The 27,974-nt window shown below is 38.6% G+C and overlaps 1 protein-coding gene across 2 annotated transcripts in view; it reads left to right on the top strand.

Moving 5' to 3' along the window:
* COBL (cordon-bleu WH2 repeat protein) overlaps positions 1-27,974 on the top strand; it is a 558,417-nt gene that overhangs the window by 303,982 nt on the left and 226,461 nt on the right. For both annotated transcript variants that reach the window (XM_053714458.1, XM_053714459.1), the window contains exon 5: positions 11,555-11,783. In XM_053714458.1, the coding sequence (XP_053570433.1) occupies positions 11,555-11,783 (229 nt within the window). The remainder of the gene's footprint in view (positions 1-11,554; positions 11,784-27,974) is intronic.

Genomic DNA, 27,974 nt, shown 5'->3' with positions numbered 1-27,974 from the left:
ACAGGAAAGAGTGTACCCCCCACACCTATTATTATAAGATTAACCCTCTAAAAACTAGATGCATTTGTATAAAAAGATAAAACATAATTAATTTTATCAATAATGTTTTTACTATTGAAACACAAATAACTAGTTTAGAGAAAGTCAGTGGTAGATATTTAATAATTTATCAAAAAGATTTTTAATAACTAAAAGATATTTAGATAATGATTATTGGTTAATATACCATTTAGTAAAAATATATTATTTTTGTTATTATCACTAAATTGTATTATAAAATGCAATAAAAATAGTATTAGTAAAAAATCCAGCAGAACTAGTAGTGAATAACCAAACACCAAGAATAAAATATAAATTTAGGATGTAGATTAATCTACCAATTTTCTCAAGTAGGTCAGATCAGAAATGCCGCCAGATCAATATCTTTGTTCAGGCCTTGTGGAACCAGCGTTCCTAGAGTGTAGATCCTTTTGCGGAGACTAAGTTCTCTGTCTCCACCTCTCCTACTATTTTGTACACATTCTAAGATAGTTCCTCTTAGGCATAAAGGATTTTGGTTATGTTTTTCTCTGTAGTGAGCTGAAAGATTGTGTTTTTTCTCCAGATTCTATGTTATTAATGTGTTCTAGTAGCCTCTTTTTATAGGGCCTCGTAGTCCGCCCCACATACTGTAGACCACACCCACATTGTAGAAGGTACACCACGTATTCAGTCCGACAGTTACATAAACTCTGGATCTTATACTGTTTGTTGGTCACTGTTGAGGTTATTTCCTTTGTTGGTTTATTGTTTAGAAAATGATGTATACATGCCACACAATTCCGTCTGTTACATTTAAAAAATCCTATTGTTGCCTTATTAAGCCAATTGGTCTCCTTCTTACCCATAGTTTTCAGTTCGCTCGGTGCCAGGATATTTTTAAAATTTTTGTTTTTTCTAAAAACTATCCTTGGTTCCTTAGTCGTAATTTGATTCAGAAGGTTGTCTTTCTTCAGGATATGCCAGTGTTTTTGTATAATTTTTCTAATTTCTGGAGCCCCCTCATTAAATGTGGTAATAAAATTAACCGACTCATTATTTCCATTTGGCCTCTTAGGTTCTTGTCCCCTTCCTGTATTCAGAAGATCCTTTCTATCCATATTCTTAACCTTATTCATGGCCTCTCCTAGTTTATAGGTGTTATATCCCCTAGCTTTAAATCTGTTACTTAGATTTTTTGCTTCCAGTTCGAAATCTTCTTGTTTAGAACAATTTCTTTTTAGCCTTTGAAATTGTCCCATCGGGATATTATTTATGCAGTTTTTGTCATGCCCACTTTTGGCATGTAGATAGCCATTGCTATCTGTTGACTTTTTATATAATTTTGTATGGATCTCATTTTTTTCTTGCAAAAATATAACATTAAGAAAATCTATTTCCACAGGACTTCTCTTGTTTGTAAAGGAAAGGTTGAAATCGTTTATATTTCATTTTGACACAAAGTCATCTAGTAGACTTTTGCTTCCATCCCAAATAAAGATAATGTCATCTATATATCTCCCCCATGCTTTAATGTTGGGGAGATATACATTATTTTCCCAGATTGCTTCTTCTTCCCACAGGCCAAGATAAAGATTGGCATAGCTAGGGGCAAATTTTGTCCCCATAGCTGTGCCAGTAATTTGTAGGAAATATTCATTTTCAAAACTGAAGAAATTATTTTCTAATGTAAATCTTATTGCCTCCACTAGGAAATTTTGTTGATTTTGGTGGAGTTTATTATCTCTTTTTAGCCAATATTGAATAGCTTGTATTCCTTTTTCATGTGGAATATTAGTATAGAGTGCATTCACGTCCCTTGTTACCCAAAGCCAACCATCATTCCAGTTTATATTGCTGAACTTTTGTATAGTATCAGGAGTATCTCTCAAGAAAGACTTAAGTTTCGGTACTAGGGGTTGCAAAAAGAAATCAATATATTCCGACAATTTAGATGTGAGTGAACCAATCCCTGAGACTATTGGTCTGCCAGGGGGATTCGTCTTGTCTTTGTGGACTTTTGGCAGGTGGTAGAAAATCGCCGTTACTGGTGTATCGTTTTGAAGATATTTCCATTCATTTTCATTAACCAACTTGAGGTGTCTTGCATTGTCCAGTAAATGTTTGTATTCCGATACAAAACAGTTGACTGGGTTAGACTTCAATTTTTTATACATATTAATATCATACAGTATTCTGTTTGCCTCTTTTAGGTACTCATTTCTATCTTGGAGCACAATTCCCCCCCCCCCCTTTATCTGCTTCCCGAATTATAATGTTGTGATCTTTTTCTAATTGTCTGATAAAATATTTTTCTTTTTTTGAAAGATTATCTTTCTTGATTTTATAATCTCTACAGAGACTATCTAAATCATCCTGAACCAGTTTGGCGAATACTGGAATACAGTTGCCTTTCGAATAAATGGGGAAAAAAACATGGAGGGAGGTTTAAGGGATGTATGGATATTTCTTTGGTATTCATCTGTGCCTTCAATATTAAGACTTTCTTGTTCCAAGGATTCTAAAGTCAACAGGGTCTCCTGTTCCAATTCTTGTTTAAGGTTTTTATCATTTTTCTGTTTTTCAAAAAATCTTTTAAGAGTAAGATTTCTAGTGTATTTATTGAAATCTACAAAAAGCTAAAATGGGTTCGGATCCCTCGTTGGGGCGAATGATAAACCCTCTTCTAGAATAGCCTGCTCGTTTGGCGATACATTTTTCTTAGACAGATTGAAAATTTTCAATTTTACATCTTCGTTTGTAGAAGGTGTGTTGGCCTTTTCCTTTTTTCTCCCATTCTTTCTTCCTCCTCTACATCCTCTAAATTTTCGTTTCCTCTCTTTAACCCCCTCGCTCTCCATTGTGGAGTGTTCAGCGGGAGTAGAGTGGGAACATTTTTGTTTCTCTCTATTTTCTTTGGGCTGTTCTCTAAAAAATAGCCTGGTCGATTGTCCCGATGACTATTTATCTTATGTGAATCTTGATGATATCTGGCTCTCCACGTGTCCTGATTTCTTTCAGGGAATGCCTTTAAATGGTCATCCCTTCTATATTGGTTACTCCTCTCGAAACCTGTGTGGTATCTATAATCTTCCTGGTTTCCATGTCTGTAATTATGGTTATAGTTAGAACGGGGTCTAAAGTTTTGATTAGAATATACCTCCTCATATCTCAGTTTTTGATAGAAATGAGGATTTAAATTATTGGGATTTTGATTCCATCCCACATTGTGGATTTCATTTCTAGGTATCCTAGTTTTCCCTTCTTGGTGTCTGAATCCCGATTTATTTTGGTAACCTTTCTGTCTGACCTCATATTTTTCTCCACCCTTCCAGTTTTTGGTAGATACATTATTCTTGGTGTATCTTTTGTTTGTTTTTTAATGTACCTATCAAAACTATATATATATATATATATATATATATATATATATATATATATATTTTTAGAGACAACACAAAGTATTGATCTAGGCCTATTTTGGTATATTTCATGCCACCATTTCAATGCCAAATGCGATCAAATAAAAACATTTTTTTTAACTTTTTCACAAACATTAGGTTTCTCTTATTTACATACTGCTTGTGCAATTATGGCACAATATGTTGTAAAAGCTTCTCTGGGATCCCCTTTGTTCAGAAATAGCAGACATATATGGCTTTGCCATTGCTTTTTGGTAATTAGAAGGCGGCTAATTGCAGCTGCGCACTACAATTATTCCCAGCATTGAAGGGGTTAATTGGGTACCTAGTAAGGTTATTTTTAGCTTTAGTGTAGAGATTAGCCTCACACCTGACACTTCCCACCCCTTGATCCCTCTCAAACAGCTTTCTTCCCTCCACCACCCCCCATTGGTCACCCCCATCTTAAGTACTGGCAGACAGGCTGTCAGTATGCAGTATTAGACCTTTTTTTTTTGTTATTATTATTTTTTATTGTTAGCATTATTATCTTCAGTGTAGGATTACCCCCTTACCTTCCCACCTCCCTGATTCCTCCCAAAAAGCTCTCTAACCCTCCACCCTCTAACTCATTTCCACCATCTTAGGTACCAGTACCCGGTTTTCCATGATTTTGAAAGTTTATTTAATAAAAAAAAAAATAATAATAATTTTTCCCACCCCTCCACTATATTACCCCCTCTCCCTCCTTCTCCCTCCTTCCCTCTTCCTGCGGCTCTCAGAGGTTTTTTTTCCCTGTAATGTAGCAATCCCACCCGTTCCCGCCCCTCCCTCCTTACCCTCCCACACCACTAATGATCTCTGCATTGGTTACTCTGCCCACCAATTTCTGCATTGCCCCAATCGTGGGGCATGCAGAAATAGTGCGATCTCGTACAGGGTACGACGCTAGTCCTTAAGGGCTTAACGACCAGCGTTGTATGGGCCTATAAAGCCTGGACAGTACTCTAAATCAGTGCTAGGTTATTCTGCCTGTTTTTCCAGAGACCAAGCTTTTTCCTGAGTCCTTTCCAATATTCTAACCTCCTGGCTTTTGACCTTTGACTTCTAATTGGACCTTGCTTCTTGCTACCTGCCCTGAACTTGGATATCCTGACCAAGTCTTTTCTTTACTCCCTGTGAGGTTTGTCGTTTTGGGACTATTTTTACCTGCCATTGGGTTTCAGTACTGTTTTGGGAAGCCTTTTCCCAGCTGACATAATAACCTAGCCTATTATGGAACCCGCAGGAGTTAGTGATCCTATGACTGCACTTGGCAATTGGCGCAAATGACACAGGCCATACAAGAACTTCAAGCAGGCCAAGAGGCTTTATTACAAAGAGAGAGAGCTAGAGAAATAAGGGCTGCTGATGCAACTGCCTTACCCCCATCTCCATCAACACAACCTCCACGTTTTCATGAAGCCGCTGCCTCGGAATCTACTATTGCTATGCCCGAGAAGTTTTCCGATAAAAGGGAGGAATACCGTACCTTTATCACCTCCAGTGAGTTACTATTTTCTTTGAAACCACATACTTACCCATCTGACTTCATTAAAGTACGCACTGCAATATCATTGCTAACTAGACCTCCACAGACGTGGGCCCATCAGTTGCTTCATAAAAATAGCCCAATGCTGTCTACATGGGAGTCATTCATGGCTGCGATGAATCCCCTGTATGATGACCCTCTTCATTCATCTACAGCATGTAATGCACTTCGTTGTTTGCGTCAGGGAAGGCGTCCTGTGGAGGATTATATTGCTGAATTTCGTGAATTGCCTCCCGATACTGCCTTAAATGATGTGGCCTTAATCGATCAGTCCCGTATTGGTCTTATTGATTATCTAAAAGATGAACTAGCAAGAATAGGAATATCTGCTACTCTGGAAAGATTAATTCTTTCAGTCACTTAATTGGATAGACACTATGACTAGAGACGGCAAGAAAACCAAAACACTGCTGCTCCAATGCCTAGATTTACTGATTCCTCTAGAGCTCCTATCCTTGATACTACTTCCTCAGTTTCGTCTACTGATCAAGGTTAACCCATGCAAATCGGTCTGGTTCGTGGACCATTGTCTGCTACAGAAAAGACCAGAATAAGGTCCCTTCATTTATGTCTGTATTGTGCCAAGCCTGATCATATCCTAAAAGATTGTCCATCGAGACCCCAGTCTGGTAGGTTTTTCCCTTATAGCATTTGTTTCAATCTTCCCTTGTACCCTACATCCACTCATCTTACTATTCCTATCACCCTGCAGCTGGGAAATAACTTTATCAACTTGACTGCCTTTCTGGATTCCGGAGCTAGTAGTTGTTTTCTCAACACCACACTAGCTACTCAACTACAAGTACCAACTCGCAAGAAAGATCATCCCTCATTACTCCATATGGTGGATGGAAGCACTCTTAAGACAGGTCCTGTTTCTCTGGAGTCACATTCAACAGTCCTCTGGATAGGGGATAAACATCAAAAAGGACTCATCTGGGATCTCGTTCCTTCTCCGCTATTTTCTGTCATTCTAGGAATTACATGGTTAAAAAAACACAATCCTATCATTGATTGGGTAACGGGCAGGCTATTCTTCACTTCATCTTTTTGTACCATCACTTGTCTACAAACTCCTTCCCCATCCACTCTCATGGTAACTACTTAAAAACCATCCTTCTTACCCCAGAAATATAGAGAATTCTCTGATGTATTTGAGAAAAAAGGAGCTGACATCTTACCACCTCACCTGTCTTATGACTGTCCTATTAATCTATTGCCAGGTGCTCCTCTGCCTTATGGACAAAACATCTGAAATAATATATCGACGAAAATCTTGCTAAGTGATTCATTAGACCATCCACTTCACCAGTTGGTGCCGGAATTTTCTTTGTAGGTAAAAATGATGGAGGATTACGACCCTGTGTAGATTACCGAGCCCTTAATGCTATCACTATCAAAAATAAATACCCTTTACCTTTAATTTTAGAACTCCTCAACAGAGTCAAGGATGCAAAAGTGTTCACGAAAATTGATCACAGAGGAACCTATAATCTCATCAGAGTAAGAGACAGACATGAGTGGAAGACTGCCTTCTGCTCCTGCTATGGTCATAATGAGTACACAGTTATGCCCTAAGGGTTGTGTAATGCCCCTGCTACTTTCCAACATTTTATTAATGATATTTTTCGTGATCTCTTGGATACATTTCTTATTGTTTATTTGGATGACATCCAAATTTTTTCCCAGTCAGTTCCTGAACATGAACAACATGTCAAGATCGTGTTAACACGTCTGAGACAGCATCAACTATATGGGAAGATGGAAAAAAGCATAATTGAGCTTGATACTATTGAGTATCTCAGTTGCGTTCTATCTCCAGGTCATATTGAGATGGACCGTAAAAAGATTCAAGTCATCATTGATTGGCCTACCCCTAAGAATAAAAAGATGGTTCAACAATTTATGGGATTTGCTAATTTTTACCGACGGTTTATACATAATTTTTCTGCTATTTGTGCACCTATAAGAGCTCTTACAAAGAATGCAACCTCCTTCACCTGGATGTCATGCGCTCAACAGGCTTTTCTTACCCTTAAAAATCTTTTTACTCAAGCTCCAATATTGATACAACCTGATACCCAACATCCTTTCTATCTAGAAACTGATGCTTCTGAGTATGCATTGGGTGCTATCCTATCCCAGAAAAGAGAAGAAAGGATCTTCTTCACCCGGTAGCCTTCACGTAAACTAACCAATGCAGAGAACAATTATGATGTTGGTGAAAAAGAACTACTGGCTATCAAATCCGCTCTGGAGGAGTGGAGACACTGGCTTGAAGGTGCTGTATATCCCGTAACAGTTTATACAGATCATCGCAACCTAGAATATCTCCGTTCCGCGAGATGTTTACGACCTCGTCATGCTTGTTGGGCATTATTCATTGCATGCTTTGACTTGCAAATCACCTACCGCCCTAGTTCCAAGAACGGCAAAGCTGATGCCTTATCTCGTAGGTATGTCGTAGAAGAACCAACTGAATCACAGAGTACTGAAAAGATCTTAAGACCTTCATATTTCCTGGCTACTCAAAGTTCTCTTATAGATGTCATCAAGCAAGCTAGTAGAAATGTTCCAAGTGAAGCAATACATCTTCCAGTTATTCAGGGGTCTGCGATACCAACAACAATGGATATATGTTCCTCCTGCTCAACGTCTAACAGTGATGCAACATCATTAAGACAACCCCATGGCTGGACATCTTGGAGTTCAAAATACAACAGAAATAATACAACGTAATGTCACACATGTGCACACAATAAACATTCCACTAAGAAGCCTGTTGGTTTACTTCAAACTTTTCCCGTGTCCACTCAGCCATGGAGGGACTTGTCCATGGATTTCATCGTGGAATTACCTTCCTCACAAGGTCATACTACTATAATGGTAGTTGTTGACAGATGTACTAAGATGGCACACTTTATTCAGGTTCCCAAATTACCTACAGCCCAACAAACATCTGTCCTATTTCTACAACATGTGTTTTATCTTCATGGGATACCTCGTTCCATAGTCACTGATCGAGGATCTCAATTCACCTCACGATTCTGGACTAATTTATGTCGCTGTTTGCGCATCAACCGGATATTATCTTCAGTTTATCATCCCAAATCTAATGGGCAAACAGAGAGAAGAAATCAAACTCTCAAACTGTATCTACACTGTTTTTCTTCATATCTACAGGATGATTGGATAGATCTTTTGCCTTTGGCAGAAGTTGCGTATAACAACCAACAAAGTGCTTCCAGTGGTTTTTCACCCTTCTTCACAAATTATGGATACCATCCCAACGCACTGCCCAATCTACCTTCTGTTACCCTCGTACACTGAATTATCTTCTCCGCACTCTTCGCGCCAAATTGTGCACTCTAGTACGACAGCTAACTACCGCCCAAGCGTAACAAAAAGACAAGCCAATAAAAGGGGGTCTCCTGCTCCTGCATACCAAATTTGAGAGAAGGTTTGGCTTTCTACTGCACATCTTGGTCTTTCCTGTCCCACAAAGAGATTTGGTACTCATTTTCTTGGTCCATTCATCATATGCAAAATAATTAGCCCTGTTGCTGTCAGACTTCTACTGCCTCCTCAGTATAAGATACATCCAGTCTTTCACGTATCTCTACTCAAACCCTGGCATGAGAATCGCTTCCCAAATCATGAACCTTCTCCTCCACCTATCCAAGTCCAGGACAATGATGATTATGAAGTACAAGAGATCCTGGATTCCAGGAGGAGACGTGGCAGACTAGAGTATCTACTGGAAAGGTTACGGTGCTGAGAAGCGTTCTTGGGAGCCTGTTGGGCTTCTCCATGCTGCTACCAAAGTACAAGCTTTTCATCTGAGACATCCTGACAGGCCGTTCCCTGTTCGTGCACCTTGGTGGGGGGCACTGTCACGGAACCGTGAGGGGTTCACTTACCTGGGGGCCACTGAATCCAGCTGCGGGGGTCCTCGTGGTTTCCCCATGCAGCCGTTGCGATGGACGGGGACGCACCTACATATGTGCGCCACTCAGTGTTCGTGCTGGCGTTGGCGCGGGGACCGGGTCATACATGCGTGCGCACCGGGGTGCGCACACGTTCTCCTGACGTCACGGCAGCACGGGAAGAGTTTAGAGGTTACTCTCCTGTCAGCTGAATCTCATTTTGGCTCCTTAGGTTTTAGCTTCCATGTTTCCATGGCAGCAGGGGGTGTTCCTGGTTCTTGTGGGCCTATGAAGCCTGGACAGTCCTCTAACTCAGTGCTAGGTTATTCTGCCTGTTTTTCCAGAGACCAAGCTTTTTCCTTGTACTTGTTCCTGAGTCCTTTACAATATTCTGAACTCCTTGCTTTTGACCTTTGGCTTCTAATTCGACCTTGCTTCTTGCTGCCTGCCCTGACCTCGGATATCCTGACCAAGTCTTTTCTTTACTCCCTGTCTGGTTTGTCGTTTTGGGACTTTTTTCTCCTGCCATTGGGTTTCACTCCTGATTTGGGGAAGCCTTTTCCCAGCTTACAACACATGAGAATTCCTGCTCTGCAGCTTTAACTATGTGTTTAACCTATTTGGTGAGTTTAAACAATGAGCTTTCAGTTAATAACAAAATGTTCTAACAAATTAGAGGGTAATATAATTGTACTACAATGGGCAAAAATACTAACAGATGTATTCAAAATCAAGCTTAGGGGCAATTAAATGTTAAACAGGTGCCCCTATTCAAAAGCATGCGTAATAACTTAAATAACACACATATGTTGTCATATGTGTGACACTTCTCCAAGCATGTTGATCATTTAAGGAAGCAATACAAGATAGTAGTTTTTCACACCTTAGGCAAAAAAAAAGATGTGTGAATCACTTTACTAACCCTAGACTAAGCTTATAAACTGTGTTAACAGCGATGCTATGGTGTACAGGGAGGCTGCGTAAAAGCAGATTGAAGTAAAAAAGTGAGTCATTGTGAACCTCATTTGCATATATTACCAAGAATCCTTTGCTACATTGGAAACAATGTAATTCAGAGATTTTCTGTGGGGAAAAAACAAGCCTTCTGGCTTGTCTAGATTTGTTAATGTACGACACAATTAGTTATTTTCTCTATATTTTGTGCTTAGTGGAGTATTTTAAACTCACTTTTCACCTCCCCATATTTGAAATGTTTATATATATATATATATATATATATATATATATATATAAAATAATGTTAATGTAAATATATATATATATATATATATATATATATATATATATATAGTGGGTATAGGTATATACAGATATATATAGAGAGAAGAAAACTCATTGGGGCATATGTATCAAGCTCCGAATGGAGCTTGATGCCCCGTGTTTCTGGCTAGCCTGCAGACTCGCCAGAAACAGCAGTTATGAAGCAGCGATATATTAAATATTACTTACATACACATATTTAGACATTTATATGTATGTATATATACATTATAGCCATTTGCAGTCAAACACCTTGTCATATACCATATACTTTTTAAACCTTATAAAAAATATATATTTATATGAATACTTTTTTATCAGATAGTGTTATATGAGTGTAACTGTAATTTTCAATGTTTTTATGTTGTGTTTAGTCCAACATTTTTCAACTCACTACCCTGGCTTTGACTCAAGGTTTTCAGTCACGCTAACCCTAAAAAATGCGTACAAATGCGATTGCTCTCTTGCAACTGTATTTACTTTCAACTTGTAATACAAGCGCTCTTTCAGACGAGTGCAAAAAAACAGTTAGCGCTCCACTTGTAATCTAGCTCTCAATGTTGAAAAAAAAAAAATCAATGTTCTTTTAGGTAAGAACAACAGTATATTATGCTTACAATTCATTCACTACAAATGAAATATTATACACATTATTATACATGTATATGTTTTATGAATTCATTTTACATGTTATTGCTATCATTATAATCAGTGTGGTGTATATTATTTTTTCATGATTCAGGAAGAGCATGCAATTTTAAACATGTTTCTAATTTACTTCAATTATCTAATTTCCTTTATTCTCTCAATATCCTTTGTTGAAAAGATACCTAAATATGCTCATTAGCTGCTGATTGGTAGCTGCACACAGATGCCTCCTGTTATTAGCCCATGTGCATTGCCATTTCTTCAACAAAGGATACCTAAAGAATTAAGCAAATTTAGATAATAGAAGTAAATTGGAATGCTGTTTAAAATTGTATTCTTTATCTGAATCATGAAAGAATAATGTTGGGTTTCATGTCCCTTTAATCTATTTAACAGGCTTTCAGCTATTTAGAAAAAAAGAATGCAGGTGTGATTATGTTTTTAGCAGTCTTTTAAGCACCTTGTGGATTACATGAAGAATAAATGTCAGCTTCTTTTTCACTTGACCTGTTCCACCTCCCCCTTTGTCCACATGGTAATGAGTCACTAGATCTGTACAAGACGTATCAGGTGAAAGTAGGAAGCCCATGCTTGCGTTTCATTGCACAGCTAGTTATCTCAGTTAAGAATTGGCAGACTGGTCAGTTTCTCAGTGGTTCCAATGGTCTGTTTTTTTTTTCTTTCCTTAGAAAACTGTCCGGCTAGTTGTGAATTTTCTTGCTACCCAGAAGGCTGTAGTGAGAGTTAGCCCAGCTGTGCCTTTAAGGAGCATCCTTCCAGCTATATGTGAGAAGTGCGAGTTTAAAAATGAACATGTCACTTTGCTAAAGGATGCCATCAGCAAAGAGGAACTGGATATGTCAAAGTCACTTGATGAGCTGGGTATAAAGGAACTATACGCTTGGAACACTAAACAAGGTGAGCGCTGCAGATTCCAGAAAGCTTGCTGCACTTTAGTCTAATCATCCAGAGAGCATCAGTGCAGCTGGGAATTTAGACTGGGAATCATTTAAACAGTGCCGCTATGGATCTTTCCAGAGATTAAACAAATTGTGGCAAACTTGTTTAATAATACAATTCTACAAATATTTTGTTGAAAATAACAGCAATGTTTCGGGGGGTCTTGCAACTTTATTAAATAGCTTGATATAGGAGCAGGTGCCCCACAATATTGCTGTTATTTTTCAGCTATTAAAGTGTTTCACCTTGATAACCTTAGAGTGCAGCTAATTTGTTTCTGAATAGTGTATGGAGCATGGAGGATGCTTTGAAACGCTTATGTTGTAAGTTGTTGTTTTTTGAGAGTGTTGATCTAACACTGTTTTAAATTAGGAGCATTTTTTACAACACTGGTATCACCCTTTAGTATTTTACAGTTCTCCTTCACTAAAAGTCTGTGTATAAAAAGTGACTCAAACATATTCTTACACTGATATAAATCTGTTTGAGAACTGGGCAGGGAACCCGTTATAATATTTGTATACCTTCTCTTTATTTTAGTTTCATTTCATATTAACCTATTTAGAGGTTAGCGTGTGCAGTGTGATTTTATTAAAAGGATAGGAAACCCCAACATTTTATTTCATGATTTGGATAGAACATACAATTTTAAACAACTTTCCAATTTACTTCTGTTTTCAAGTTTTCTTCATTTTCTTGTTATCCTTTGCTGAAGGAACATCATTGCACTACTGGCAGCTAACTGAACATATCTAGTAAGCCAATCACAAGAGACAAATGTTTGCAGGCACCAATCAGCAGCCAGCTCCCACTAGTGAAGGATATGTGTATATTTTTTTTTTCAACCAGGGATACCAAAAGAACAACGCACATTTGAAAATAGAAGTAAATTTTAAAGTGTCTTAAAATTACATGCTCTTTCTGAATCATGCAAGTTTAATTTTGACTTAACTATCCCTTTAAGTCTGCCTCGCAGATCTAATCAGTGTTTAAATTTACCATAATCCTTAAAGGGACACTGAACCTACATTTTTGCTTTCATGATTCAGGTAGAGCATGCAATTTTAAGCAACTTTCTAATTTACTCCTATTATCATTTTTTCTTCATTCTCTTGCTATCTTTATTTTAAAAGCAAGTATGTAAGTTTAGAAGCCGGCCCATTTTTTGTTCACAACCTAGGTTGTGCTTGCTGATTGGTGGCTAAATGTACCCACCATTCAGCAAGTGCTGTCCAGGGTCTGAACCAAAAATTGGCTGGCTCCTTAGCTTAGATGCCTTCTTTTCCAAATAAAGATAGCAAGAGAACGAAGAAAAATTGATAATACGAGTAAATTAGGAAGTTGCTTAAAATTGCATGCTCTGCCTGAATCATGAAAAAAAAAAAATTGGACTTAGTATCCCTTTAAATATATTGGTCTTTCCCTCATCATAAAGGTGATATAAGAAGTATCTTCCATTGTCGCAATTTGACGTCAGCGTTGCAAATATCTGTTGTACTTAGGGTAGATTACGAATGGAGCTCTATTTATCTTGTTAACTTCGCTAGAAGTAAGCTTTTTGAGCACATTGTGTAGCATACCTATTACAAGTTGAAAGTAAAAAAGTTTTTGCATGAGCGCAAAAAATGGTGTGCGAAAAGCGTAAAAAACTCCAAAGTTGCGTAAACCTGTTTGCGTTTTCTCAAGTGCGCTAATCTGACATGAAATATAAACATTTCACATTCTAATGTTCTTCACATAGCAGAATATGTTCTATTTATTCTTAAATACATATTTCTATATACTGTATATCTGATGTTTTTTAGGTAAAATATATATATATATATATATATATATATATATATATATATATATATATATATATTTTTTTTTTTATATAGGTATAGATATATACAGATGTAGATAGGAATATCTATTTAAAATTACTTAAAACATATTCCCCTATGTGAAGAACATTGGAATCTGAAATATTTAAAGTAAATACACAGTTCAACACGTTACTTGACTGTAAAGCGCTCTGAAGCACTTGTATATATGTCTATATATGTATACATATGTATGTATGTACTGTATGTATGTGTTTGTTTATCTATGTCTGTTAATACATTTATACACATATAAATACATTAATACATATGTACACAAATATATACATAAAAATAATGTTTTTTAACTCCTGAGACCTCATATATTTGCGCCCTTATTACTTTTTTATGCAATTTTTAAAAAAATTATCGCCTAGATTTAGAGTTCTGCGTTAGCCGTCAAAACCAGCGTTAGGGGGTCCTAACGCTGGTTTTGGCCTACCGCTGATATTTAGAGTCTTGTAGGTAAGGATCAGGGGGTCCATCCGATAAAAATCGTCGCCCGCAAAAGCCGGCGAAGCCAATATTTACGCTGATTTGGTATCACATATACGGCGTAACCTAGAAGTTACGCGCGTATATTTCTGCCGTCGCCCGTAGTTTTTTGGGCCAAAGGCAGGTATACCAAACCAGTGCAGTTTGGTATCCAATATGCAGCGTAAGGACTTACGTGGCGAAAATGGAGAAAACTTACTCCATTTTCACCTCGCCACAAAAAGCAGCCGTAAGAAGCCTTACGCTGACTATTGGAGCCCCGTAACTCCCTAAACTAACTAGAAAATAAACCTAACACCTAACGCATGCGCAATGTCTATCTCCCTGTCAACCGCGATCTTCTAAAATAAACCTAACACCTAACGCATGCGCAATGTCTATCTACCTGTCAACCGCGATCCCCCCCCCGAAATCCCTAATAAAGTTATTAACCCCTAAACCGCCGCTCCCGGACCCCGCCGCCATCTACATAAACTAACCCCCTACTGTGAGCCCCTAAAACCGCCGCCATCTACCTTATCTATCCCCTAATTAGAACCCCTTACACCGCTGTCATCTACCTTATCTATCCCCTAATCTGACCCCTTACACCGCCGCCACCTATATAAAAATTATTAACCCCTAATCTAATCCCCCTATACCGCCGCCAGCTATATTAATATTATTAACCCCTAATGTAAGCCCCTTACACCGCCGCCATCTCTATTAAAATGATTAACCCATAATTTAATCTACCTACCCCGCCGCCAGCTATATTATCTATATTAACCCTAAGTATATTATAGTTAATATAGGTATTACATTATATATATTAACTATATTAACCCTAATTATATTAGGGTTAATATAGTTAATATAGTTACTATAGTATTCATATTAACTATATTAACTCTATCTAACCCTAACACCCCTAACTAAATTTATATTAAATTAATCTAATTCATTTATAAACTAAAATATTCCTATTTAAATCTAAATACTTACCTATAAAATAAACCCTAAGATAGCTACAATATAATTAATAATTACATTGTAGCTATGTTAGGGTTAATATTTATTTTACAGGTAAATTGTTAATTATTTTAACTAGGTATAATAGCTATTAAATAGTTATTAACTATTTAATATCTACCTAGTTAAAATAATTACCCAATTACCTGTAAAATAAATCCTAACCTAAGTTACAAATACACCTACACTTTCAATAAATTAAATAAACTACAAACATCTATCTAAAAATACAATTAAATTAACTAAACTAAATTACAAAAACAAACAAACACTAAATTACAAAAAATAAAAAAAGATTACAAGATTTTTAAGCCAATTACACCTATTCTAAGCCCCCTAATAAAATAATAAACCCCCAAAATAAAAAAAATTCCCTGCCCTATTCTAAATTAAAAGAATTTCAAAGCTCTTTACCTTACCAGCCCTTAAAAGGGCCTTTTGTGGGGCATGCCCCAAAGAATTCAGCTCTTTTGCATACAAATACAATACCCCCCCCCCCCATTACAACCCACCACCCACATACCCCTATTCTAAAACCACCCAAACCCCCCTTAAAAAAGCCTAACACTACCCCCCTGAAGATCTCCCTACCTTGTCTTCACCACACCGGGCCGAACTCCTGATCCGATCCGGGCGATGTCTTCCTCCAAGCGGCAAAGAAGAATTCTTCCTCCGGCGATGTCTTCCTCCAAGCGGCAAAGAAGAATTCTTCCTCCGGCGACGTCTTCCTCCAAGCGACAGCAAAGTCTTCATTCTTCCGGCGGCATCTTCAATCTTCTTTCTTCGCTCCGCCACCGCGGAGCATCCATCCCGGACGACTACTGAACGACGAATGAGGTACCTTTAAATGACATCATCCAAGATGGCGTCCGCCGAATTCCGATTGGCTGATAGGATTCTATCAGCCAATCGGAATTAAGTTAGAAAAATCTGATTGGCTGATTGAATCAGCCAATCAGATTCAAGTTCAACCCGATTGGCTGATCCAATCAGCCAATCAGATTGAGCTCGCATTCTATTGGCTGTTCCGATCAGCCAATAGAATGCAAACTCAATCTGATTGGCTGATTGGATCAGCCAATCGGATTGAACTTGAATCTGATTGGCTGATTCAATCAGCCAATCAGATTTTTCTAACTTAATTCCGATTGGCTGATAGAATCCTATCAGCCAATCGGAATTCGGCGGACGCCATCTTGGATGACGTCATTTAAAGGTACCTCATTCGTCGTTCAGTAGTCGTCCGGGATGGATGCTCCGCGGCGGCAGAGCGAAGAAAGAAGATTGAAGATGCCGCCGGAAGAATGAAGACTTTGCTGCCGCTTGGAGGAAGACGTCGCCGGAGGAAGAATTCTTCTTTGCCGCTTGGAGGAAGACATCGCCGGAGGAAGAATTCTTCTTTGCCGCTTGGAGGAAGACATCGCCCGGATCGGATCAGGAGTTCGGCCCGGTGTGGTGAAGACAAGGTAGGGAGATCTTCAGGGGGGTAGTGTTAGGCTTTTTTAAGGGGGGTTTGGGTGGTTTTAGAATAGGGGTATGTGGGTGGTGGGTTGTAATGGGGGGGGGGTGTTGTATTTGTATGCAAAAGAGCTGAATTCTTTGGGGCATGCCCCACAAAAGGCCCTTTTAAGGGCTGGTAAGGTAAAGAGCTTTGAAATTCTTTTAATTTAGAATAGGGCAGGGAATTTATTTTTATTTTGGGGGTTTATTATTTTATTAGGGGGCTTAGAATAGGTGTAATTAGCTTAAAAATCTTGTAATCTTTTTTTTATTTTTTGTAATTTAGTGTTTGTTTTTTTTTGTAATTTAGTTTAGTTAATTTAATTGTATTTTTAGATAGATGTTTGTAGTTTATTTAATTTATTGATAGTGTAGGTGTATTTGTAACTTAGGTTAGGATTTATTTTACAGGTAATTGGGTAATTATTTTAACTAGGTAGATATTAAATAGTTAATAACTATTTAATAGCTATTATACTTAGCTAAAATAATTAACAATTTACCTGTAAAATAAGTATAAACCCTAACATAGCTACAATGTAATTATTAATTATATTGTAGCTATCTTAGGGTTTATTTTATAGGTAAGTATTTAGATTTAAATAGGAATATTTTAGTTTATAAATGAATTAGATTAATTTAATATAAATTTAGTTAGGGGTGTTAGGGTTAGATAGAGTTAATATAGTTAATATAAATACTATAGTAACTATATTAACTATATTAACCCTAATATAATTAGGGTTAATATAGTTAATATATATAATGTAATACCTATATTAACTATAATATACTTAGGGTTAATATAGATAATATAGTTGGTGGCGGGGTAGGTAGATTAAATTAGGGGTTAATCATTTTAATAGAGATGGCGGCGGTGTAAGGGGCTTACATTAGGGGTTAATAATTTTAATATAGATGGCGGCGGTGTTAGGGGCTCACTTTAGGGGGTTATAGATATAATATAGCTGGCGGCGGGGTATGGGAGCAACGGTTTAGGGGTTAATAACTTTATTAGGTTGCGGCGGGGTACGGGAGCGGCGGTTTAGGGGTTAATAGCTTTTTTATTGTTAGGATAGTGAGGGGGGATAGCGGATAGAGGGTTAGACGTGTCGGGCTATGTTAGGGAGGCGTGTTAGACAGTGCGGGTGATTTAGACTTTAGTCAGGTTTTATAGGCGCCGGCAGTTTCTAACGTGGCGCAAGTCACTGGCGACTCCAAAAATCTGTACTTACGCAGATTTCTGGACTTCGCTGGTTTGTGAGACTTGCGCCACTTTAGCAAGTGACGGCGCCGCATATTGGATGGCTCGAGTTGCGAGCTGAAACTGCGGGCGACGTGGGTTCCCTCTCTTGCGCCGCAAAATGCGATCTATATCGGATCGCGCCCCTAACGCTCACTTTCCAGCCGCGACTTTTCCATACCGCAGATCCCCTTACGTCAATTGCGTATCCTATCTTTTCAATGGGATCTTTCTAACGCCGGTATTTAGAGTCTTGGCTGAAGTGAGCGTTAGAACTCTAACAACAAAACTCCAGCCGCAGAAAAAAGCCAGGAGTTAAGAGCTTTATGGGCTAACGCCGGTTCATAAAGCTCTTAACTACTGTGCTCTAAAGTACACTAACACCCATAAACTACCTATGCACCCCTAATCCGAGGTCCCCCCACATCGCCGCCACTCTATTATTTTTTTTAACCCCTAATCTGCCGACCGCACACCGCCGCAACCTACATTATCCCTATGTACCCCTAATCTGCTGCCCCTAACATCGCCGACCCCCTACATAATATTTATTACCCCCTAATCTGCCCCCCCCCCCCCACGTCGCCGCTACCTACCTACATTTTTTAACCCTTAATCTGCCGACTGGACCTCGCAGCTACTATAATAAATGTATTAACCCCTAAACCGCCTCACTCCCGCCTCAAAAACCCTATAATAAATTTTATTAACCCCTAATCTGCCCTCCCTAACATCGCCGACACCTAACTTCAAGTATTAACCCCTAATCTGCCGACCGGACCTCGCTGCTACTCTAATAAATGTATTAACCCCTAAAGGTAAGTCTAACCCTAACACCCCCCTAAATTAAATATAATTTAAATCTAACAAAATGAAATAAATCTTATTAAATAAATTAATCCTATTTAAAACTAAATACTTACCTGTAAAATAAACCCTAATATAGCTACAATATAACTAATAATTATATTGTAGCTATTTTAGGATTTATATTTATTTTACAGGCAACTTTGTATTTATTTTAACTAGGTACAATAGCTATTAAATAGTTGATAACTATTTAATAGCTACGTAGTTAAAATAATTACAAAATTACCTGTAAAATAAATCCTAACCTAAGTTACAATTAAACCTAACACTACACTATCAATAAATTAATTAAATAAACTACCTACAATTAGCTACAATTAAATCAACTAAACTAAATATTACAAAAAAAAACAAACACTAAATTACAAAAAATAAAAAAAGATTACATGAATTTTAAACTAATTACACCTACTCTAAGCCCCCTTAAAAAATAACAAAGCCCCCCAAAATAAAAAAATGCCCTACCCTATTCTAAAATAAAAATGTTACAGCTCTTTTACCTTAGCAGCCCTTAAAAGGGCCTTTTGCGGGGCATGCCCCAAAGAAAACAGCTCTTTTGCATTTAAATAAACATACAATACCCCCCAACATTACAACCCACCACCCACATACCCCTAATCTAACCCAAACCCCCCTTAAAAAACCTAACACTAAGCCCCAAAAGATCTTCCTACCTTATCTTCACCACGTCGGGTATCACTGATCCGTCCAGAAGAGGGTCCGAAGTCTTCATCCTATCCGGCAAGAAGAAGTCCAGAAGAAGGTCCGAAGTCTTCATCCTATCCGGCAAGAAGAGGGCATCCGGACCTGTAGACATCTTCATCCAGGCGGCATCTACTATCTTCTTCCATCTGGCGCGGAGCGGGACCATCTTGAAGCAGCCGACGCGGATCCATCCTCTTCTTCCGGCGACTCCCGACGAATGAAGGTTCCTTTAAGGGACGTCATCCAAGATGGCGTCCCTCGAATTCCGATTGGCTGATAGGATTCTATCAGCCAATCGGAATTAAGGTAGGAAAAATCTGATTGGCTGATTGAATCAGCCAATCAGATTCAAGTTCAATCGGATTGGCTGATCCAATCAGCCAATCAGATTGAGCTCGCATTCTATTGGCTGTTCCGATCAGCCAATAGAATGCGAGCTCAATCTAATTGGCTGATGGGGGGCTTTGTTATTTTTTTTAGGGGGCTTAGAGTAGGTGTAATTAGTTTAAAATTCATGTAATCTTTTTTTATTTTTTGTAATTTAGTGTTTGTTTTTTTTGTAATTTAGTTTATTTGATTTAATTGTAGATAATTGTAGGTAGTTTATTTAATTTATTAATTTATTGATAGTGTAGTGTTAGGTTTAATTGTAACTTAGGTTAGGATTTATTTTACAGGTAATTTTGTAATTATTTTAACTAGGTAACTATTAAATAGTTATTAACTATTTAATAGCTATTGTACCTGGTTAAAATAAATACAAAGTTGCCTGTAAAATAAATATAAATCCTAAAATAGCTACAATATAATTATTTGTTATATTGTAGCTATATTAGGGTTTATTTTACAAATAAGTATTTAGCTTTAAATAGGATTAATTTATTTAATAAGATTTATTTTATTTCGTTAGATTTAAATTATATTTAACTTAGGGGGGTGTTAGTGTTAGGGTTAGACTTAGCTTTAGGGGTTAATACATTTATTAGAGTAGCGGCGAAGTCCGGTCGGCAGATTAGGGGTTAATAATTGTAGGTAGGTGGCGGCGACGTTGGGGGCGGCAGATTAGGGGTTAATAAATATAATATAGGGGTCTGCGGTGTTAGGGGCAGCAGATTAGGGGTACATAGGGATAAAGTAGGTTGCGGCGGTGTACGGAGCGGCAGATTAGGGGTTAAAAATAATATGCATGGTCAGCGATAGCGGGGGCGGCAGATTAGGGGTTAATAAGTGTAAGGTTAGGGGTGTTTAGACTCGGGGTACATGTTAGGGTGTTAGGTGCAGACTTAGGGAGTGTTTCCCCATAGGAAACAATGGGGCTGCATTAGGAGCTGAACGCTGCTTTTTTGCAGGTGTTAGGTTTTTTCCAGCTCAAACTGCCCCATTGTTTCCTATGGGGGAATCGTGTACGAGCACGTTTTTGAAGCTGGCCGCGTCCGTAAGCAACGCTGGTATTGAGAGTTGCAGTGGTGGTAAATATGCCTGTACGCTCCCTTTTTGGAGCCTAACGCAGCCCTTCTGAGAACTCTAAATACCAGCGTTGTTTAAAAGGTGCGGGGGGAAAAAAGCACGCGTAGCTAACGCACCCCTTCTAACGCAAAACTCTAAATCTAGGCGTTAGTTTTTTAGACAGTTATTTTGAATGTAACTGTATTTTTAAATGTAATTTTGATGTTTGTGCAACTTTTTTCTCTCGCGTAACAGTTAAACAGAGCTCTAACAATGCGCTATCCCGATGTGCGTTAAATTCAATTGAGCTTGAGTGAACACGTTTACTTTAATGTGATGGTGAACCCAATTTTTATCTTTCATGATTCAGATAGAGCATGAAATTCTAAGGAACTTTCTAATTTACTCCATATATCAAATTTTCTTCATTCTCTTGGTATCTTTATTTAAAATGCAAGAATGTAAGTTTAGATGCCGGCCCATTTTTGGTGAACAACCTGGGTTGTCCTTGCTGATTGGTGGATAAATTCATCCACCAATAAAAAAAAGCTGTCCAGAGTTTTGAATAAAAAAAAAGCTTAGATGCCTTCTTTTTCAAAAAAAGATAGCAAGAGAACGAAGAAAAATTGATAATAGGTATGAATTAGAAAGTTGCTTAAAATTGCATGTTCTATCTGAATCATAAAAGAAAAAAATCGGGTTCAGTGTCCCTTTAAGTATAAAATACTTCATGATGAAAGCTCCTTTCTTTGTTCCAAACGTTCGCTGCACTGAGCTGCTAAGGCAGCCCACGGCAGAATGCTACTTGACTTTCCACCTCTTAGCCAATATCCGTGCGTGAAATCCAACTTGCAGCGAACGCTTGGAACAAAGAAAAGAGCTTTCAACATGAAGTATTTTATACTTCATGAATGAAAGTCCCCTTTATTTTTTCACAAACGCTAGGATTTAACCGGTAATACGTGTACTACTTTCGACGCGTGCAAAGACTTGTGATAACCCCTTTTTTCTTCTGCGCAACAGTTAATGAGCTACTAATAATCTAGCATTTAAAACCTAAAACCCAACATTTTTCTTTCATGATTCAGATAGATCATAAAATTTTAAACAACATTGAACCGTACTTCTATTATCAATTGTGCTTCATTCTCTTGGTATCCTTTATTGAAGGAGTAGCTATGCACTACTGGGAGCTAGCTGAACACATTGGTAAACCAATGATAAGAGGTATATTTGTGCATCCACCAATCAGCAGATAGTTCCCAGCTCCTGAGCCTACCTAGATAAGCTTTTCAACAAAGGACACCAAGAGAATGAAGCAAATTATATAATAGATGTAAAAAGGAAAGCGGTTCAAAATTGTATGCTCTATTTGAATCATGAAAGAAAATTTTCTTAAATTAATGTATTTGAAAAAGTAGTTTTTTGTCAAAAAAATGGAAATTGCAACTGCTTGAGTTAACTTAAATTTCATGATAGAATATGCCAAGAGGGAGCGCTACAATATCCCTGTTAGGGGACAAGTGGCTAAAGGTGGTGTCCACGATATGTACTTAAAGGGACATGAAACCCACATTTTTACTTTCATGATTTAGAAAGAGAATGCAATTTTAAACATCTTTCTAATGTACTTCTATTATCTCATTTGTTTTATTCTCTTGATATTCTTTGCTGAAAAGCATATCTAGATATGCTCAGTAGCTGCTGATTGGTTGCTGCACATAGAAGCCTCGTGTGATTGGCTCACCCATGTTCATTGCTTTTTCTTCAACTAAGGATATCTAAAAAATGAAGCAAAATAAGTAATAGAAGTAAATTGTAATGTTGTTTAAATTTGTATTCTCTATCTGAATCATGAAAGAAATATTTTGGGTTTAGTGGCCCTTTAAGATTTGTACTTTAGATTTAGCGGATTACTATAATCTAGCCAATAACCTTAATAATAGTGGCCTAGATTTGGAGTTTTGTCGGTAACGACCCGCGTAGCTAACGCCGGCTTTTTTCTGGCCGCACCATAAAAATAACTCTGGTATTGAGAGTCCACATAAAGGCTGCGTTAGGCTCCAAAAAAGGAGCGTAGAGCATTTTTAACGCAGCTTCAACTCTCGCTACCAGAGTTGCTTACGCAACCGGCCAGCCTCAAAAACGTGCTCGTGCACGATTCTCCCATAGAAAACAATGGGGCTGTTTGAGCTGAAAAAAAACCTAACACCTGCAAAAAAGCCGCGTTCAGCTCCTAACGCAGCCCCATTGTTTGCTATGGGGAAACACTTCCTACGTCTGCACCTAACACTCTAACATGTACCCCGAGTCTAAACACCCCTAACCTTACACTTATTAACCCCTAATCTGCCGCCCCCGCTATCGCTGACCCCTGCATATTATTATTAACCCCTAATCTGCCGCTCCGTAAACCGCCGCTACTTACATTATCCCTATGTACCCCTAATCTGCTGAGCTAACATCGCCGACCCCTATATTATATTTATTAACCCCTAATCTGCCCCCCACAACGTCGCCTCCACATGCCTACACTTATTAACCCCTAATCTGCCGAGCGGACCTGAGCGCTACTATAATAAAGTTATTAACCCCTAATCCGCCTCACTAACCCTATAATAAATAGTATTAACCCCTAATCTGCCCTCCCTTACATCGCCGACACCTAACTTCAATTATTAACCCCTAATCTGCCGACCGGAGCTCACCGCTATTCTAATAAATGTATTAACCCCTAAAGCTAAGTCTAACCCTAACACTAACACCCCCCTAAGTTAAATATAATTTACATCTAACGAAATTAATTAACTCTTATTAAATAAATTATTCCTATTTAAAGCTAAATACTTACCTGTAAAATAAATCCTAATATAGCTGCAATATAAATTATAATTACATTGTAGCTATTTTAGGATTAATATTTATTTTACAGGCAACTTTGTAATTATTTTAACCAGGTACAATAGCTATTAAATAGTTAAGAACTATTTAATAGTTACCTAGTTAAAATAATTACAAAATTACCTGTCAAATAAATCCTAACCTAAGTTACAATTAAACCTAACACTATACTATCATTAAATTAATTAAATAAAATACCTACAATTACCTACTATTAAACCTAACACTACACTATCAATACATTAATTAAATACAATACCTACAAATAACTACAATGAAATAAACTAACTAAAGTACAAAAAATAAAAAAGAACTAAGTTACAAAAAATAAAAAAATATCTACAAACATAAGAAAAATATTACAACAATTTTAAACTAATTACACCTACTCTAAGCCCCCTAATAAAACAACAAAGCCCCACAAAATAAAAAATGCCCTACCCTATTCTAAATTACTAAAGTTAAAAGCTCTTTTACCTTACCAGCCCTGAACAGGGCCCTTTGCGGGGCATGCCCCAAGAAGTTCAGCTCTTTTGCCTGTAAAAAAAACATACAATACCCCCCCCCCAACATTACAACCCACCACCCACATACCCCTAATCTAACCCAAACCCCCCTTAAATAAACCTAACACTAAGCCCCTGAAGATCTTCCTACCTTGTCTTCACCATACCAGGTTCACCGATCGGTCCTGAAGAGCTCCTCCGATGTCCTGATCCAAGCCCAAGCGGGGGGCTGAAGATGTCCATGATCCGGTAGAAGTCTTCATCCAAGCGGGGCAGAAGAGGTCTTCCATCCGATTGAAGTCTTCATCCAGGCGGCATCTTCTATCGACATCCATCTGGAACGGAGCGGCAGCATCCTGAAGACCTCCGACGCGGAACATCCATCCTGGCCGACGACTGAACGACGAATGACGGTTCCTTTAAATGACGTCATCCAAGATGGCGTCCCTCGAATTCCGATTGGCTGATAGGATTCTATCAGCCAATCGGAATTAAGGTAGGAATATTCTGATTGGCTGATGGAATCAGCCAATCAGAATCAAGTTCAATCCGATTGGCTGATCCAATCAGCCAATCAGATTGAGCTCGCATTCTATTGGCTGTTCCGATCAGCCAATAGAATGCGAGCTAAATCTGATTGGCTGATTCCATCAGCCAATCAGAATATTCCTACCTTAATTCCGATTGGCTGATAGAATCCTATCAGCCAATCGGAATTCGAGGGACGCCATCTTGGATGACGTCATTTAAAGGAAACGTCATTCGTCGTTCAGTCGTCGGCCAGGATGGATGTTCCGCGTCGGAGGTCTTCAGGATGCTGCCGCTCCGTTCCAGATGGATGTCGATAGAAGATGCCGCCTGGATGAAGACTTCAATCGGATGGAAGACCTCTTCTGCCCCGCTTGGATGAAGACTTCTACCGGATCATGGACATCTTCAGCCCCCCGCTTGGGCTTGGATCAGGACATCGGAGGAGCTCTTCAGGACCGATCGGTGAACCTGGTATGGTGAAGACAAGGTAGGAAGATCTTCAGGGGCTTAGTGTTAAGTTTATTTAAGGGGGGTTTGGGTTAGATTAGGGGTATGTGGGTGGTGGGTTGTAATGTTGGGGGGGGGGGGGTATTGTATGTTTTTTTTACAGGCAAAAGAGCTGAACTTCTTGGGGCATGCCCCGCAAACGGCCCTGTTCAAGGCTGGTAAGGTAAAAGAGCTTTTAACTTTAGTAATTTAGAATAGGGTAGGGCATTTTTTATTTTGTGGGGCTTTGTTGTTTTATTAGGGGGCTTAGAGTAGGTGTAATTAGTTTAAAATTGTTGTAATATTTTTCTTATGTTTGTAGATATTTTTTTATTTTTTGTAACTTAGTTCTTTTTTATTTTTTGTACTTTAGTTAGTTTATTTCATTGTAGTTATTTGTAGGTATTGTATTTAATTAATTTAATGATAGTATAGTGTTAGGTTTAATTGTAACTTAGGTTAGGATTTATTTGACAGGTAATTTTGTAATTATTTTAACTAGGTAACTATTAAATAGTTCTTAACTATTTAATAGCTATTGTACCTGGTTAAAATAATTACAAAGTTGCCTGTAAAATAAATATTAATCCTAAAATAGCTACAATGTAATTATAATTTATATTGTAGCTATATTAGGATTTATTTTACAGGTAAGTATTTAGCTTTAAATAGGAATAATTTATTTAATAAGAGTTAATTAATTTCGTTAGATGTAAATTATATTTAACTTAGGGGGGTGTTAGTGTTAGGGTTAGACTTAGCTTTAGGGGTTAATACATTTATTAGAATAGCGGTGAGCTCCGGTCGGCAGATTAGGGGTTAATAATTGAAGTTAGGTGTCGGCGATGTAAGGGAGGGCAGATTAGGGGTTAATACTATTTATTATAGGGTTAGTGAGGCGGATTAGGGGTTAATAACTTTATTATAGTAGCGCTCAGGTCCGCTCTGCAGATTAGGGGTTAATAAGTGTAGGCAGGTGGAGGCGACGTTGTGGGGGGCAGATTAGAGGTTAATAAATATAATATAGGGGTCGGCGGTGTTAGGGGCAGCAGATTAGGGGTACATAAGGATAACGTAGGTGGCGGTCGGCAGATTAGGGGTTAAAAAAATTATTAGGGGGGGCGGAGCCAAGCCACGAATGGAGATGGCTGCTTGCTGAAAAAGCTCCGTTGTCCCTGTTGTTCTTACAATAAAACAAATGCACTAATTAGCACTTATTACCCTATATCTAGCACTTGCTGTTACACCTAACAGATCCCTCTGACAGAGAAACTATTTTTCGCCTGCAGACCGGGAGAGCCGGTGTTCTATTACCCACGCACCTGATCGCGGCCTAAAGATCCTGCCTAGAAGACTGGGGAACGGCACTTACAGGCCCGGATATCGGCGGTTTGTCATCCCCTCTTACCATCTTACCGCTGCTGCTGACCCGCATAAAGCCGCTCAGAGACCACAGACTCAGCTAAGAGTCCCGCGGCTGGCGGTAAAAGCCGTGACGGCGACACAGTCAGACATCCAACAGAGAGAGAGGGCAGCGGAGCATCGAAGAGGCCCTCCGGGGATCACGACTACTAGATAACCCCGGTCATTGTGAGTACTTGTTACGGAGGGGGCAGAAAGTAATAGCCTTAACATACAGACAGGCAATGGAGATCCAAGCTCTGGCCGCAGGGGAACCCTTTTAGAACCCATCCCCACATAAGGTAGCAGCCTGGGCCCTCGGACACATTAATAGAGTGGTGGGGCACGCTGAATCACCCTCTCCTGACTAATGATTGGACTGACAGAGGGAATAACTTTCTGAGGTTAGCGGCGATTGAAGCCCTTGTTGAAAGCTCACACAGATTCCTCAGATTAAGGCCGCGCTAGGCCCGGAGCCTGTATCTAATATAACATATACCACCTGTGGCTCACAGCGCCAGAAGTTCCAGTGAATGGCAGACAGAAGCCATAAGACTCACCTAGTGCTCCTGAGAGGGCCTATAAATAATTAATTAATTAACTAAATAAAATAGTTATATAGCCCCCACAGACTTTTCTATTATACCGGAAGCCCCCTAACACAATTTCAAAGTTACTGTCTGGTCTTACACCTGCCCTAGATATCAGAAAACATATAGCATTATTGGGCACATTGCGGCTTCTACCGCAGGATACAGAATCTACAATTGAAAGCAGCTACAGGAGCTGCCACTGAGCAGAGGTGATGACTAGTAAAAGAAATTCTAAACCTGCTAAAAGTACCCAGTCTTCCATGATGGAGAACTATCTAATTGCTGCAGACCCGGCTACCTCAGCCACTAGGCCTGATTCACATACTATAGCGGCCACAGCACAAGTCCATTGCTCTGAGCCTGTTTCTGGACAGCAAAATTTTGTAACAAAAGAGGATATCAGACATCTCTCCTCAAAGGATGATATAAAGGAGGCTATGAAAGATTTTAAGTCCATGTTCGGTGAGCTGAAGAAAGAAATAGCAGCAGTCGATCACAGAGTCATTCAAATTGAAGAGAAACATGAAGCTCTCAACTCAGACCTCCAGCTCCAGGCTAGCTTTATTCAGGCTCAGGAAAGCACAGTACTCACGCTA

Source organism: Bombina bombina, chromosome 5 (genome assembly GCF_027579735.1).
Source record: "Bombina bombina isolate aBomBom1 chromosome 5, aBomBom1.pri, whole genome shotgun sequence".
NCBI lineage: Eukaryota > Metazoa > Chordata > Amphibia > Anura > Bombinatoridae > Bombina > Bombina bombina.
Note: the sequence above shows the minus strand (reverse complement) of the source record. Positions and strands in the feature narration are given on the sequence as shown.